General features: G+C 38.7%; 1 protein-coding gene across 1 annotated transcript in view; it reads right to left on the bottom strand.

Annotated features, from left to right (window-relative positions):
- Window positions 1-7,721, bottom strand: part of TCEB1 (transcription elongation factor B (SIII), polypeptide 1 (15kDa, elongin C)) — a 20,225-nt gene extending 12,504 nt beyond the window's left edge. The window contains exon 1 of the mRNA XM_006860007.1: window positions 7,666-7,721. Coding sequence (XP_006860069.1) covers window positions 7,666-7,669 — 4 coding nt within the window. The 5' untranslated portion in view covers window positions 7,670-7,721. The remainder of the gene's footprint in view (window positions 1-7,665) is intronic.
- Between the last annotated feature and the right edge of the window lie 5,898 nt (window positions 7,722-13,619).

The raw sequence follows: 13,619 nt of genomic DNA, 5'->3' as shown, positions 1-13,619 counted from the left end.
AAGAATGTCCACACCTTTATCTCAGCGGTTCTGCCTGGCGTCTGTGGCCGCTCTGATCCTTCCCCCAGGTGGTCTCCCCCAAGATGGCGGCTCCTGGAGCAACTGAGCATCCTGGACTAGAAAACAATAGACTTCTTGCTTCTGCCACAAATTCCCCCAGCTGTGAGTCTTCCAACCTTCTAAGTATTCCTTTATATGTGGTTCAGAGTTCTGGGACCATCCCCTGAACCTGCTTTGGTTGGATATTCTGTGTTGTTGTTGGCGGAGCTCTCTGCTATATGTCCACCCGATCCGCCATCTTGTTTGTTTTCGCAAAGATTATAAATGATAAGAGTATTTTAAGGTGGGACTTTTTTTCCCTTTCATTTATGAGGTCAAACAATTTTATAGACAAAGGAACTATTTTTCTATCAGAAGAAACTGTGCCAAGATGAGATGCTGTTATATATTTACTTACATATTTAACTCAATAAACATTACATATTTAATTCAAATATGACCCACAGGTGAAAAAAAAAATGTTGCTTTAAACTAAAGGTTAAAATAATAGCAATAAAGAAAAAGATGATTTTTAAAAAAGCACTGAGCTTACGGGATCAAAATAATTTAGATACAGTATTATTCTTAATATTTTATAGTATTTGGACTTTTCTGGATAAAGTGAGTATCTGCAAACAATGAAATTAACCTACTTAATAATTTTAAAGTAGTAATAATTTTTTAGACCAAAGCAGCATATTCGTATCTGAATAAAACAAAAACAGTCAAATAATAAGACTAATAAGTCTAACACCTGACAAACGAATTTAAGAAATAAGATGCAGTATTTACAAATTAATTTTATATTTCAAGTGACCACAACTTCTTTTGATAAGCCCCAAATTTTAAAGGGCTTCCTTTATGCAGCACTTTATTTTGAATCCAATCCATAAAAATAATGATTAAACCATTTACTGCCCAGTTTAAGTTACTGCAAAAAGTATTGAATACAGACAAATTGGAGGTCCTGGTGTGGCGCTGTAGGCTAATGCGTCAGACTGCAAAATGGTTTGAACTGCAAGGTAGGAGGTTCAAGCACACCGGCTGCTCCTTGGAAACCCTATACAGGGTTGCTGTGGGTCGGAATCGATTTGACAGCACTTAACAACAACAGACAAAATAATCTGTCTTTAACAACTCCATGTGGATGTAAGGAGATGGAGCAAATAGGTATTACTGCTTCCAGCTACTTCCATTTGCACCATAGTGGCTTTAGTTACAGTAATTACTTGAAAATCACCTTTTTTGGGTGGGGAGTGGGTAATATATTTTTGTATGGAGTCTTTGGGTGGTGCCAAAAGGTCACAGCCTTGTAAGTCCCCTGGAGCACAGTTCTACTCTACATACAGGAAGTCCAGCTGATGGAATTAAGTTGATAGCAACTGACAACATATTTTTGTATATGGCTTTAAAAAATCTTTTCTCATACAAATAAATTTTACAATTTTGTACTATGACACATATTTAATTTTTTATGGTTACCAACAGTCTGAAAGGTTTCTTAAGGCTTAGGTCAATAGTCTTGGGGATACCATGGTCAACTGGCTTAACAGTCCACAAAGACAATCTTCTACATTCTACTTTTGCAAGTAGTGATTATGGTCTTAAAAGCTCATGAGTAGCCATCTAAGATTCGACTATTGGTCTCTCCCTGTCCAGAAAAAAAGAGGGATGAAAACTGAAGATGCTTGGAAACAATTATTCCAATGGACTAATGAACCGTGTTAACATGTGTCTCCACGATTCTGAGACCAGAACTAGATAGTGCTTGGCTATCAATACCAACTGCCCTGACAGGGACATTAGAAGGTTTTGGATAGAGTGGGGTAAAAACTGTAGGACAAACTTAAAATCATAATAAAGCTAAAGCAAAAACAGGTTTACTGGTCAGAAAGAGACTGGAGGAACCCAATACTATGGCCCTTGGTCAGCCCTCAATTCTGGAACTGAACTCACCCTCAAGGCTTAATTTCCAGCCAAGCAATAGATAGATGTATGTGTGGGGAGAGGGGGGAAGCAGGCAACGTTGGGAACAACAATAGTGAGGTAAGCACACCATAGAATGAGCAACTATTCAAAATCAAAAGGGCAGCATTTATCTAAGGATAAAATTCCGAAGAGACAGCGAAGATGCAATTAACATTAATTTCTATGGAGAAAATTTTTGAATGTTTCCAGATATCCTTCTAAATCCTACAGAGTAACACATAAACCCTAAGATAACACTAACACACAGACACAGTTCAAAGCTCTCTGACAGTTTGATGCTGAGTGTAGTTCTCCAGGAAGGAGTCTGTGCTAAGCTACTTCCACATACTGTTCCTGGTATGCACTTCCTTTTTAGCAGGCAGTTCACTGTAAAACAAAAGCTAAAGTGATAGTTTCACTTTTCGCTGTTTTTCATAAAAGAAAGACTCTTTCAGTTAGCAAAAACAATTACTAATGGATGTCTTTTGTGAAGTGGTGTATAGTGAAGTTTCAAAAAGCAGAGGGATACCTGCAATTATAACTACTCTCCTGACATCAATAGTGGTTGTGATACTCAGTTGAAATTGACCCACTGAAGATTAAGCTACAATTTGCTTGACCTAAGAAGGTTAAACTTATTGGTGCAAACTTTTGAGCCAAAACAGTCCATTCCCCCAACATATAAGCTTTAAAAAATTAAAGTGGGTAGAATTGATTGAAATTAACTTCACTCCCTGTTTTATATGTACAATGCATTAAATTACTAATTCCAAAGAGAACAGAACAAAAATACACATTTAAAAATTTTATATTAAAAAAGAAACTGGAATACTGTGGCATGTATTTAAAACAATAAAAAGATTACTTTAGAACTAAAAATTTAAGAAGGGATGGGAAAGGAGGAAGGAAAATACAAATCACTTGGAGGAAGTAGGATAAGTGATGTTACAATGATAGGAATGCAATCATTGAAATGAAACAAAGTATATGATTTATTGAATATAAAACTGTTGATCTGCTCTGTAAACCTTTACTCAATTTACAAAACAAAGCAGTACTGGTCAGCCAGAAACATCTATTTATTATTCATTCATTCGTTAATATTTAATATTGTTGTTGTTATGTGCCGTGGAGTCAGTTCTGACTTATAGCGACCCTGTACAGGGTTTCCAAGGCTGTAAATCTTTACAGGAGCAGAAAGCCTCATCTTTCTCCCCGAAACAGCTGGTAGTTTCGAACTGCTGACCTTGTGGTTCACAGTCCAATGTGTAACCACTACGCTACCAGAGCTCCTTTAATATTTAATACAGAAATCTAAAAATCTACAATTCACAAATATCACCTATGTACTATTGTTGCCAAAAGTGATTAATCTAATTAATCGCAGGGAAACAATCATACAATAAATTGAGGGATAATCTTTAATAAAACAATTGGCCTGTTCTCTATAAAAAGTTAGTTATTGAAGACTCCCTTTCTACACTTAAAAAGTAGGAAAATGTTTTGATTAAAGGAGACTTTAAACAGACAAGTTGATATACTAAATGATCCTTTATTAGACCCTGGATTCAAAAAAACAAACAAAAATTCCACCCTAAAGAAAACTATTAACACAACTGGGAAATTTTGAATATGGGCTGAATTAGGAGATACATCCTGAAGCATTAGCTATAAAGTACTAGATGAGGAGGCGTCAAAAAGTTTGTGAAAAATTCCATTATCCTTTAGTTCCGTATTTCCATGAACTCTTTTTGAAGCACACACATATGTGGCAAAAAACATGTATACACATACACACAGGAAGCAAATATAAAATGTTAATAACTAATGAAGATCTAAGTGTTTAATGAATCATTCTTGCAACTTTAGTGAAGTACTCTTGCTCATATGCAGCATTTGTAGAGCTCATGGATGTAAGCATGTATTATTCTAAATAATAGACTATTTAAATACACAGATTTTTAGTGGTTTCCACCAATGTCTTTTAAAAAATAAATAACATGTTTGTTGGCAGAGTCAAATTTCTTAGTAAGGCACAATTTCTCATTGGGAATCACAAATCGGATATTCTTGTTGTTGCTGTTAAGTGCCACAGAGTTGGTACCAATTCAAGATTTCAAGGCTGTAAATCGCTGTAAGCAGAAAACCTTGTCTTCCTTCCATGGAATGGCTGGTGGCTCAAATCACTGACCTTGCAGTGCTGAGTCTACGGTTTATCCTACAGACCCACGGTGCTTCTTCAAATTGGGTATAGTACAATAATATTGCTGAACTGCATTCTGGGAATATATAGTCAACATTAAGCTATTAATTAAAAAAAAAAAAAAACTTTCAGTTGGCTCTGATCATTTTCTTATTTGCTTTCAATAACTTCAAAGGCCTATCTTTATACATAGATCAATGGAACAGAATTGAGAATCTAAAAATTAACCCATCCATGTACAGCCAACTGATCTTTGACAGAGGCCCAAAGCACATTTAATGGGGAAGAGATAGTTTCTTCAACAGATGGCGCTGACAGAACTGGAAATCAATATATAAAAGATTGAAACAAGACCTTTACCTCACACCATATACAAAACCCAACTCAGCATGGATTAAAGACCTAAATGTGAATCCCAGAATTATAAAGGTCATTAATGAAAATATAGAGACAAATTTAAGGGCCCTAATATAAGGCACAGACAGACTACCAAACATTGTGAAAATTACACAAACAAAAGACAAAGTAGATGACTAGGACATACTAAAATTTAGAAACTTATGTGCATCAAAAGATTTCACCAAAAAAGCAAAAAGGGAGCACAAAGGATGGGAAAAAAATCTTTTGCAATGACATAGCAGAATTTCTAAAATCTATTGAAAATTACAACACCTCTATAAGAAAAGAAAAATAAGCCAATTAAAAAATGGGCACAGGACATGAACAGACACTTCACCAAGGAAGACAATCAGGCACCCAACAAACATATGAAGAAATGTTCACCAACAACAGCCATTATTGTTGTTGTCAAGGGCCACTGAGTAGATCCTGACCCAAAGCGACCCTGTACAGGGTTTCTGAGGAGCGGCTGGTGAGCATGCACCGCTGACCTTGTAGTGTAAATTTGATTTTGAAGTCTGGTGCATTAACCCACAGCGCCACACCAGGACTCCTCATAGCCATTGGAGAGATGCAAATCAAAACAACAATGAGATATTATCTCACACCAGCAATAACAGTGAAGTTCAAAAAAGCAGAGGTCAATAAATGCTGGTGAGTATATGGAGAGACTGGGAGCTTCCTACACTGCTGGTGGGAATGCAAAATGGTCCAACCACTCTGGAAAACAGTACGGCGCTTCCTCATAAAGTTGTTAATAGAAATACCTTATGATCCAGCAATTCCTCTACTTGATATATATCCACAAGAAACATGAACCATAACACGAGCAGATGTATGAAAACCTATGTTCACATCAGCACTATTCACAATAGCAAAAAGATGGAGACAGCCTAAGTGCCCTTCAATGGAAGAATGGATAAACAAACTTTGGAACATACACACAAAGGAATATTATGCTACCTTGAAGAATAACAAGGAAGCTGCAAGGTACCACATAACATGGAAGAACCTCAAGGAAATAATGCAGAGTGAAATTAGTCAGTCACAAAAGGACAAATATTGCATCAGATCATTATTATAAAAGCTTGAGAAAAGATACCCATACTAAAAGGGGAAAAAAAATTCTTAGTTGGTTACCAGTGGGGTGGGTGGGGGTTGAGGATGTGGAGGGAGGGGATTGTAGAACACAGGGTAGGGGGTAAACACATCATAGTTTGGGTGTTGGGGAGGGCAACACAAAAGAAGGGGAAGGGAGGTGGAAAAGCAAGGTAGATAGGGGAACACTTAGGCAGGTTTGCACAGGCTAAAATGGACAGAGGTAAATCGTGGGCTCTGTGATACTGGAATCAAGGCATAGTCTAAAGTGGGGAAATAATGTTAAGATGCTTGACTGTCATGCATATTGGTTTCCCTATTGTAAAATAGACACTTCAGTGGGGTAGAAAGGAATGTTGGGAAACATTATAGAACGCTTATGAGCCCTTCTTCAGCCTATAACTGATTGGAATACCTTAAAGGGGTTTTAGACCTTGCCCAATGAAATAGGCTCCTTGTGGAGCTTTTACAGTGTATAAGACCTTAGGTGGAACCCTAAGCCCCATCCAGAATCTTCTGAGGTGGGACATTCCCACTAGAAAGGACAAGCAGATCAGCCTGGAACAGCTAGAGCAACAGAAAACACATCTTCAAAGACAGATCAGCAGGAAAACTCCACAACAAAAATGAGTCTGACTGGCCACTATAAGAACAAGCAAGTTGTTTGTCAGGGAGCCATCAAAGCAAGTAATCAAGTCCCTTCAGAACAAACCCCCTTCTTCCAAAACTGAAATTCAAAGGGAAGACATTAGCAGGCACGTAAGCTTGCTGGTGACATTAGCCTATTGGTGAGTGGAAGAGGGAGAAAGGCAGCAATGAAGAAATGAGCTGAGTTCATCCACGTTCCATAGACTCCCACTGACCTTGAGATGAGAGAGAGAAGAGAAAGGGCTGGTTGGTCCAGAGTGTGGTGAGAACTGGGGACTCTTTAGCCCATGGACAAGGACATACAGCTGACAGTGAAGCATCCAGCTAATATGAAGTGAGGGGAGATGCACAAGAATGCCCAATTTGCAGACAGTACCCATTTGACCTAGCCTTGATGGCTTGATAATTAGAACTTGACTAGTGGAAGGAAAAATACAAAACAAATCAATTTTTGATATAGGAAATGAGTGTAAATTGCTACAATTTGACGAACTTGATCTATACTTATGGATGTACTAGCTCAAAATAACAACTGAGAGGGAAGGAGTCTTCAAGTATCAATCCTATCCCCTCCGTACAAAGGGTTAATAGGGATGGCAACTTAAGCACTGGCTATCTAAAATGGGAGGGGCTATAAAGGCATGAAGTGACTGGCTTAAAAATTTTCAAGAGGGAGTTTAATTTCAGATTGTGTGGGGGAAGGTAGAATCTCCACTGCATAGTTTTCATCTCATCAAGACAAGACGGGTCTGGTGAAAGGAGATGGGGAAAGATTCTTATAATTCAATAGTAATTGCTACCATGACTAATTGAAAGGTAGAAGTTTTATAACAAAAAGAGGACCCTAGGACCATCAAGGGAGAAGAGCACGAATGGGATGTGGGACCCTATCCAGAGAAGCAGTGACACCAGAGATGGAGACAGAGATGAGGGCAGAGAGAGAGAGAACAGCTGAGGACTCTAGACTCATGGAAAGAGAAAGGCTGTGTGCTGGCAGCCAGAAGGCAGGCTTGCAGAATGTGTTCTTTGGTGTTTAAATGATTATATATTAGTGAGTGATTTTGTGTACATCCCCAACCCCCGCAAAAAAACTGAGGGAATAGAAGCAAATACTGTTGAATGACGATGCAGAGAGATTGCAATCATTGCAATGAAATGACGAATGTAAAACTGTTGTTCCCCCACGTAAACTGTCACTCAATTCACACACAAAAAAAGTGTGTGTGTGTGTGGGGGGGAGTAAGCCTATCTTTAGTTGAGGAGAAAAACTAGCTTTAGTCAAAACACAAAGTAATCTTTATATGACTTACCCATTATGCTTTTATGAAATTCTACCTCACTTCCACAGGAACTTTAGCAGCTTCCTAAAAACAACAAAACAATGTTAGAACGATGCTGCTACAGACATGTTTCCACCATTGTTATTAATGTGTACTTGGTGTCATAAGGAACTACCTCCCCCTCCTTGCTATGCAACAGTACATCACACCAGTACAGTAAAAGCACATTTCTACTTATCAGCTGAAGAATTACAAAATGCTTTGTGAGACTGACCAACCGGGGCTTTGAACTGGAGGAAGATTACTTAAAATAAAGCATGTAAATCTTCTGTAGCATATTTAATCAGACATGCAGTAAAAACAGAGGGTAGAGACTAGAAGGGGAGTAAGGGGTTTCTGTTGTAATGTGCCATAGAATTAGTTCCGACCCATAGTGACCCTGTATAGGGTTTCTGAGGAGTGGCTGGTGTTCTTGAACTGCCGACCTTGAGGTTCAAACAGACCTTGCAGTCCAGTGCACTAACCCACAGCACCACAACACCAGGACTCCAACAGAGGCTGATAATGTTCTACTAGTTGACCTAGGAGACAATTACATACATACTTTCACTTTGGGATAATTCAAAGCTTTGTATACTTATGATCTGTATACTTCTCTGTACATCTGTATGTACAAAAGTTTTAAAAAATTCTTTGCATCCCAAGACACCATACTATAATTTTAAACTACCTTTAAGACAATTCAGTACTGTGTTGAGCTAGTCAGATATAAATTCAAATTACCATTCTTCTATTTATTAGTTCCAAATGGCTAAAACAAAACAGGTATTCAGTAACTTGGCAGTTGCTTACTATCCCCATGGTCTTTCATTTGGGAATCAAAGAAAAATAAAACTACAGAAGCTGAGAAACTTATGGCTTTGACAAACAGCTTATTTTGCTTCCCTTCCTTAGATCTGTTCCCACTCCCATTAGTTGCTGTTGTTAAGTGCCGCCAAGTTCGTTATGACCCACAGAGACCATGTATAGGGTTTCCAAGGAGTGGCTGGTGAGCTTGAACCACCGACTATGCTGTTCAAATCGACTTTGCAGTTCAGTGCATTAACTTACAGCACCACATCAGGACTCCCATTAAAACTTGCTGCAATAGATGGGGTTGCAGTGAGGAGGAGGAGGTGGTAAAGCATGTGACAAGATTAACAAGTCAGATACAACCACTGTGGAAAATGAAATGGTGCTTTCTCAAAAGACTAGAAATAGAACCACATTCTTGTTATTGTTAGGTGCCGTTGAGTTGGTTCCTACTTACAGCAAACCTGTACAGGATTTTCAGAGTGGCTGGTGGGTTTGAAAAGCTGACCTTTTCAGTAAGCACTCCAGTACTGCTTATCCTACAGCACCACACCAGGACTCCTGAAATACTGTACTAAATAGTGTATCCAGCACTAAAGACACAATCAGACACATGCATACCCATTTTCATGCAGAAACGACAGAAATCACCTAAGTACCCCATCAATGAATGAATGGATAAACAAAATGTGATACAGACAAAAACAATGCAATACCATGCTGCTATCAAAATTATATAATCTCAAAATACATCATAACATGGATGGATCTGATCTGGAGGACATTATGCTGAGTGACATAAGTCAATCACAAAAGAGGAAAAGACTGTATGACCTCACTATTATGAAAAGACCTTAATAAATTTGTATATAGAAACCAACGGTTACCAGGAATAGGTGGGTGGGTGGGTAGGTGGATGGACGGGAGTATTGCTCTCTTGGCAGTTTGCTGCTGTTTGTTGCCATCAAGTCAGCTCTGACTCACAGAGACCCTATACACAACAGAACTAAACACTACTATGTCCTGCACCATCCTCACAATTGTTGTTAATCTTGAGCACATTGCTACTGCCACAGTGCAAATTCATCTTGTTGAAGTCTTGCTCTTTTCACTGACCCTTCATTTTACCAGGAATGATGTCCTTCTCCAGTGACTGATCCCTCTTGATAACATGCCCGAAGTATGAGAAACAAAGTCTTGCTAACCTGGTTTCTAAGGAGCATCTGGCTGTACCTCTTCCAACACAGGTTTGTTGGTTCTTCTGGAAGTCTATGGTACTTTCAATATTGTTCTCCAATATCATATCTCAAATGCATTAATTCTACTACGGTCTTCCTTACTAACTGTCCAACTTTCACATGCATATTGAGGCTACTGAAAATATCATGGCTTGGATCAGGCGCACGTTAGTCCTCAAACTGATATCTTCACTCTTGAACACTTAAAGGGATCTGATTTGTCCAATGCAATACGTCTTTTGCTTTCTTGACTGCTGCTTCTATGAGTTTTGATAATGGATCCAAGCAAAATGAAGTATTTGATGAACTTGACATACACCCATGGAAGCAGTAGCTCAAAGGAGGGAACAAATCTTCACAGCGAGGATCATTCCCAACCCCTCAGCACATAGAGAGGACAGGGATGGACAACTTGGGCACTGACTACCCAGAATGGGGGAGCTACAGAGGCAATAAGTGACTGGCTTACAAGCTTTCAAGAGGGAGCCTAGATTCAGAAGGCGTGGAGCAAGGTAGAATCTCCATTGAGTAGTATCCACTCTGTCTATCAGGGCTGATGAACGGAGAAGATGCGGATAGGTCTCGTATGATACCGTAGCGAATAATTATAAGGACTGATTGTGAGGGCTGGATATGTAAAGGTAGACATTTTGTGGCTAAAGGAGGGGAGTGATTAACTTTGCAGTTTAGGAGCGGAGGTCCCTGGGATTATCAAGGGAGAAGAGCAGAGAACAGAACCCTACCCAGAGAAGCAGTGATGCCAGGGATGGAGGCAGAGATGATGACATGGGGAGATGGAGCAGCTGGATACTTTGGACCCGGAGAGGAAAAGGGGTTGAGTGCGGACGACCGGGGGGAAGGCTTGCGGGGTATACCCTTTGGTTGGTGGGTGATGCATGGAGGGGATTGTAACCATGGCAAGGAAATGATATACGACGGGATCAATGTGAAGCTGATGTCCTCCCATGTAAACTATCACATTATTCACAATAAAGCATTAAAAAAAAAATGAGGTATTTGATAACTTCAGTCTTTTCTCCATTCACCATGATGTTATTTATTGGTCCAGTTGTAAGGATTTTTGTTTTCTTTATATTGAGGTACAATCCACATTGAAGGCTGTTGTCTTTGGTCTTCATCAATACGCATTTTAAGTTCTTTGTTTTCAGCAAGCACATCATAAATTGTTAATCAGTCTTCCTCCAATCCTGATGTCACAATCTTCTTCATATAATAATCCAGCTTCTGGGATTATCTGCTCAGCATACAGATGAACTGTTGTTGTTAAACTGTTATATGCCATTGAGTTGGTTCAGATTCAGAGAGACTCTGTATAGGATTTCCGAGGAGTGCATATTGAGTTTGAAACTTTGACCTTGTGGTTAGCAGTCCAGTTCTTATTGTAAAGTGCCACCAGGATTCCATACAGATTGAATAAGTGTGGTGAAATAATACAACCTTTTTTATCACACACCTTTCCTGATTTTAAACCATTCAGTTCCCTTTTGTTCTGTTCCAGCAACTGCCTTTTGGTTTATGTTCAGGTCTCTCTTGACAACAATTAAGTGTGCTGTAATACCCAATCTCTGCAATATTATCCATAGCTTGTCATGATCCACAAAGTAGAAAGCCTTTGCATAGTCAATAAAATCAAGTAAATTTATTTCTGATAGTCTCTATTTTCAGCCAAGATCCATCTAGCATCAGCAATGATATCCCTAGTTCTAAAACCTCTTTTGAATCCGTCTTGGCAGTTTACTGCCGATGTATACATACTGTTACAGCCATTTTTGAATTTTGATTGTAGAAACTTGTTTTTTCTGATGGTGGGAAATGTAACACCAAATGAAAGTGAACTGTGCACAGCCTGATGGTGGTAAATGTAACTTGATGGCACTTGACAACAAATGACACATACAGCTGTGCAACAATCACTAAAAATTAGGAATGTGGTTATGTGTGTGTATATGCATGCTTACAAGCGTATAGGAATGTGTATGTGCGGACATACATAGATAACTGCAAGGTTGGGGGTTAAAACCTACCAGTCACTCCTCAGAAAGCCTATATGGAATGGGGTCACTATAAGTTGGAATTGACTCGATGGCACTTAACAACATGAGACAGGTATATACATTGTTGCTGAGTGTTGTTGAGGTATTTCCAACTCACAGCAACCTTATAAAGTTTCCAAGGAGTGGCTGGTGGGTTTGAACCACCAACCTTGCAGTTAGCAGTCCAGTGCTTATCCTACAGTGCCATACCAGGATTCCTACATATAGATACATACTTATCTGCATATGTTGTTGTTGCTGTTTGTCAGCTCCTGTTTAGGGTTTCCAAGGAGCAGCTGCTTAGTTTGAACCGCCGACTATGTAGCTCAAACTGACTTTGCAGTCCAGTGCTTCAGCCCACAGTGCCACACCAAGAAATATATATATTTGTTGTTATTAAGTGCTACTGAGTCGGCTACAACTTATAGGGTTTTTGAGGTTGTAAATCTTTGGAAGAGTAGAAAGCTTCATCTTTCTCCAGAGGAGCAGCTAATGGGCTTTAATCACCGACCATGTGGTAGACAATCCGGTACTTATCCTACAGAGCCACAGCACTCCCATATTATTATAGATTCATATATACAATTAAGCACATAGGGATACAAACATGGATACTTCTTAGACTTAACCAAACACCTCACAGTGTTAGTCAACAGGAATAAATAGAATATACTAGTTTGGTAAATAGTGTCTGGGGTCTTAAAAGCTTGTAAATGTTCATCTAAGATATAACTATTAGTCTCTATGCTTCTGGAGTAAAAGAGAAAGAAGGAAACCAAAACAGAGAAGAACTAGCCCACAGAACTAAAGGTCTGCACGAACCACAACCTTACCTACTCTGAAACCAGAAGCACTGTATGATGACCAGCTACCTTTACTGATTAAAAGAAAGGTACTCAAAATTGCTATATGGGAACCTAATTTGCTGTGTAAACTATCATTGAAAACACAATATATAAATGTACATAATATATATTAACAGTTATGTAAAACATATATACATATATTCTAACAATTAAGGAAATAAACCTGCCATACCAGGTGTTCTAACGCAATGTGGTTCTTTATTCTTAACTGAGTAAAAGGTCTCTTTTGAGAATCTGAAGAAAACTATGTGTTGCCCCCCTCAGGAAAAAATACCCACATACATTTTACCTAAAACTCAATAGAATGGGACGGATTTGGGAGGGGTGAGACTGGTAGTATGGAGAGTGGTTTGTCCAGATCTGCTGAAGCCCATCCATAGACTTCATGTTACGAACTTCTGTGGAAGAAGGTAAAATACTTTGATTCCCTTGTTCCTACGGAAAAACAAAATAGTCTCAAGTTTTTGAATATTTGAGAAAAGATGACAGTAAAGTTGTAGATACAGATTTGGGCTCTGTTTCCTTTTCTATTCTGACAGTGGTTTTAAAATATAACATTGTTCCATTTTGATTAAGGATTTTAAAGAGGAATCCCAATCAAAAGAAGGAAAATACAGAACAGAATTTGAAATTCTCATGGGATCCAGCTTTTCTGGAGCCATAGCAGCTGGACAAAACCCTGAAACTATTGCCCTGTATATATAATCTTTAAACCTTAAGCCAAAAATATCCCCTGAACTCTTTTTTAAACCAAACAATAGTTTAGCTTAACTAGTTAAAAAAAAAAGTCTGCCTTGAGCACAGTGCTCTTCTAGGAACTATATATATGGATCCGACTTGACAGCAGGAACTTGAGACATTAGATAGGAACCTTAGGAGACAGGGAGTTTTTATTAATGGGGGAAGAACAACTCAAAAAAAAGAGGGTAAGAACGGTTGTACAACATAAAGAATAGAATCAATGTCATTGAATT

This window comes from Chrysochloris asiatica, unplaced genomic scaffold, assembly GCF_000296735.1.
Source record: "Chrysochloris asiatica unplaced genomic scaffold, ChrAsi1.0 scaffold00036, whole genome shotgun sequence".
NCBI lineage: Eukaryota > Metazoa > Chordata > Mammalia > Afrosoricida > Chrysochloridae > Chrysochloris > Chrysochloris asiatica.
Note: the sequence above shows the minus strand (reverse complement) of the source record. Positions and strands in the feature narration are given on the sequence as shown.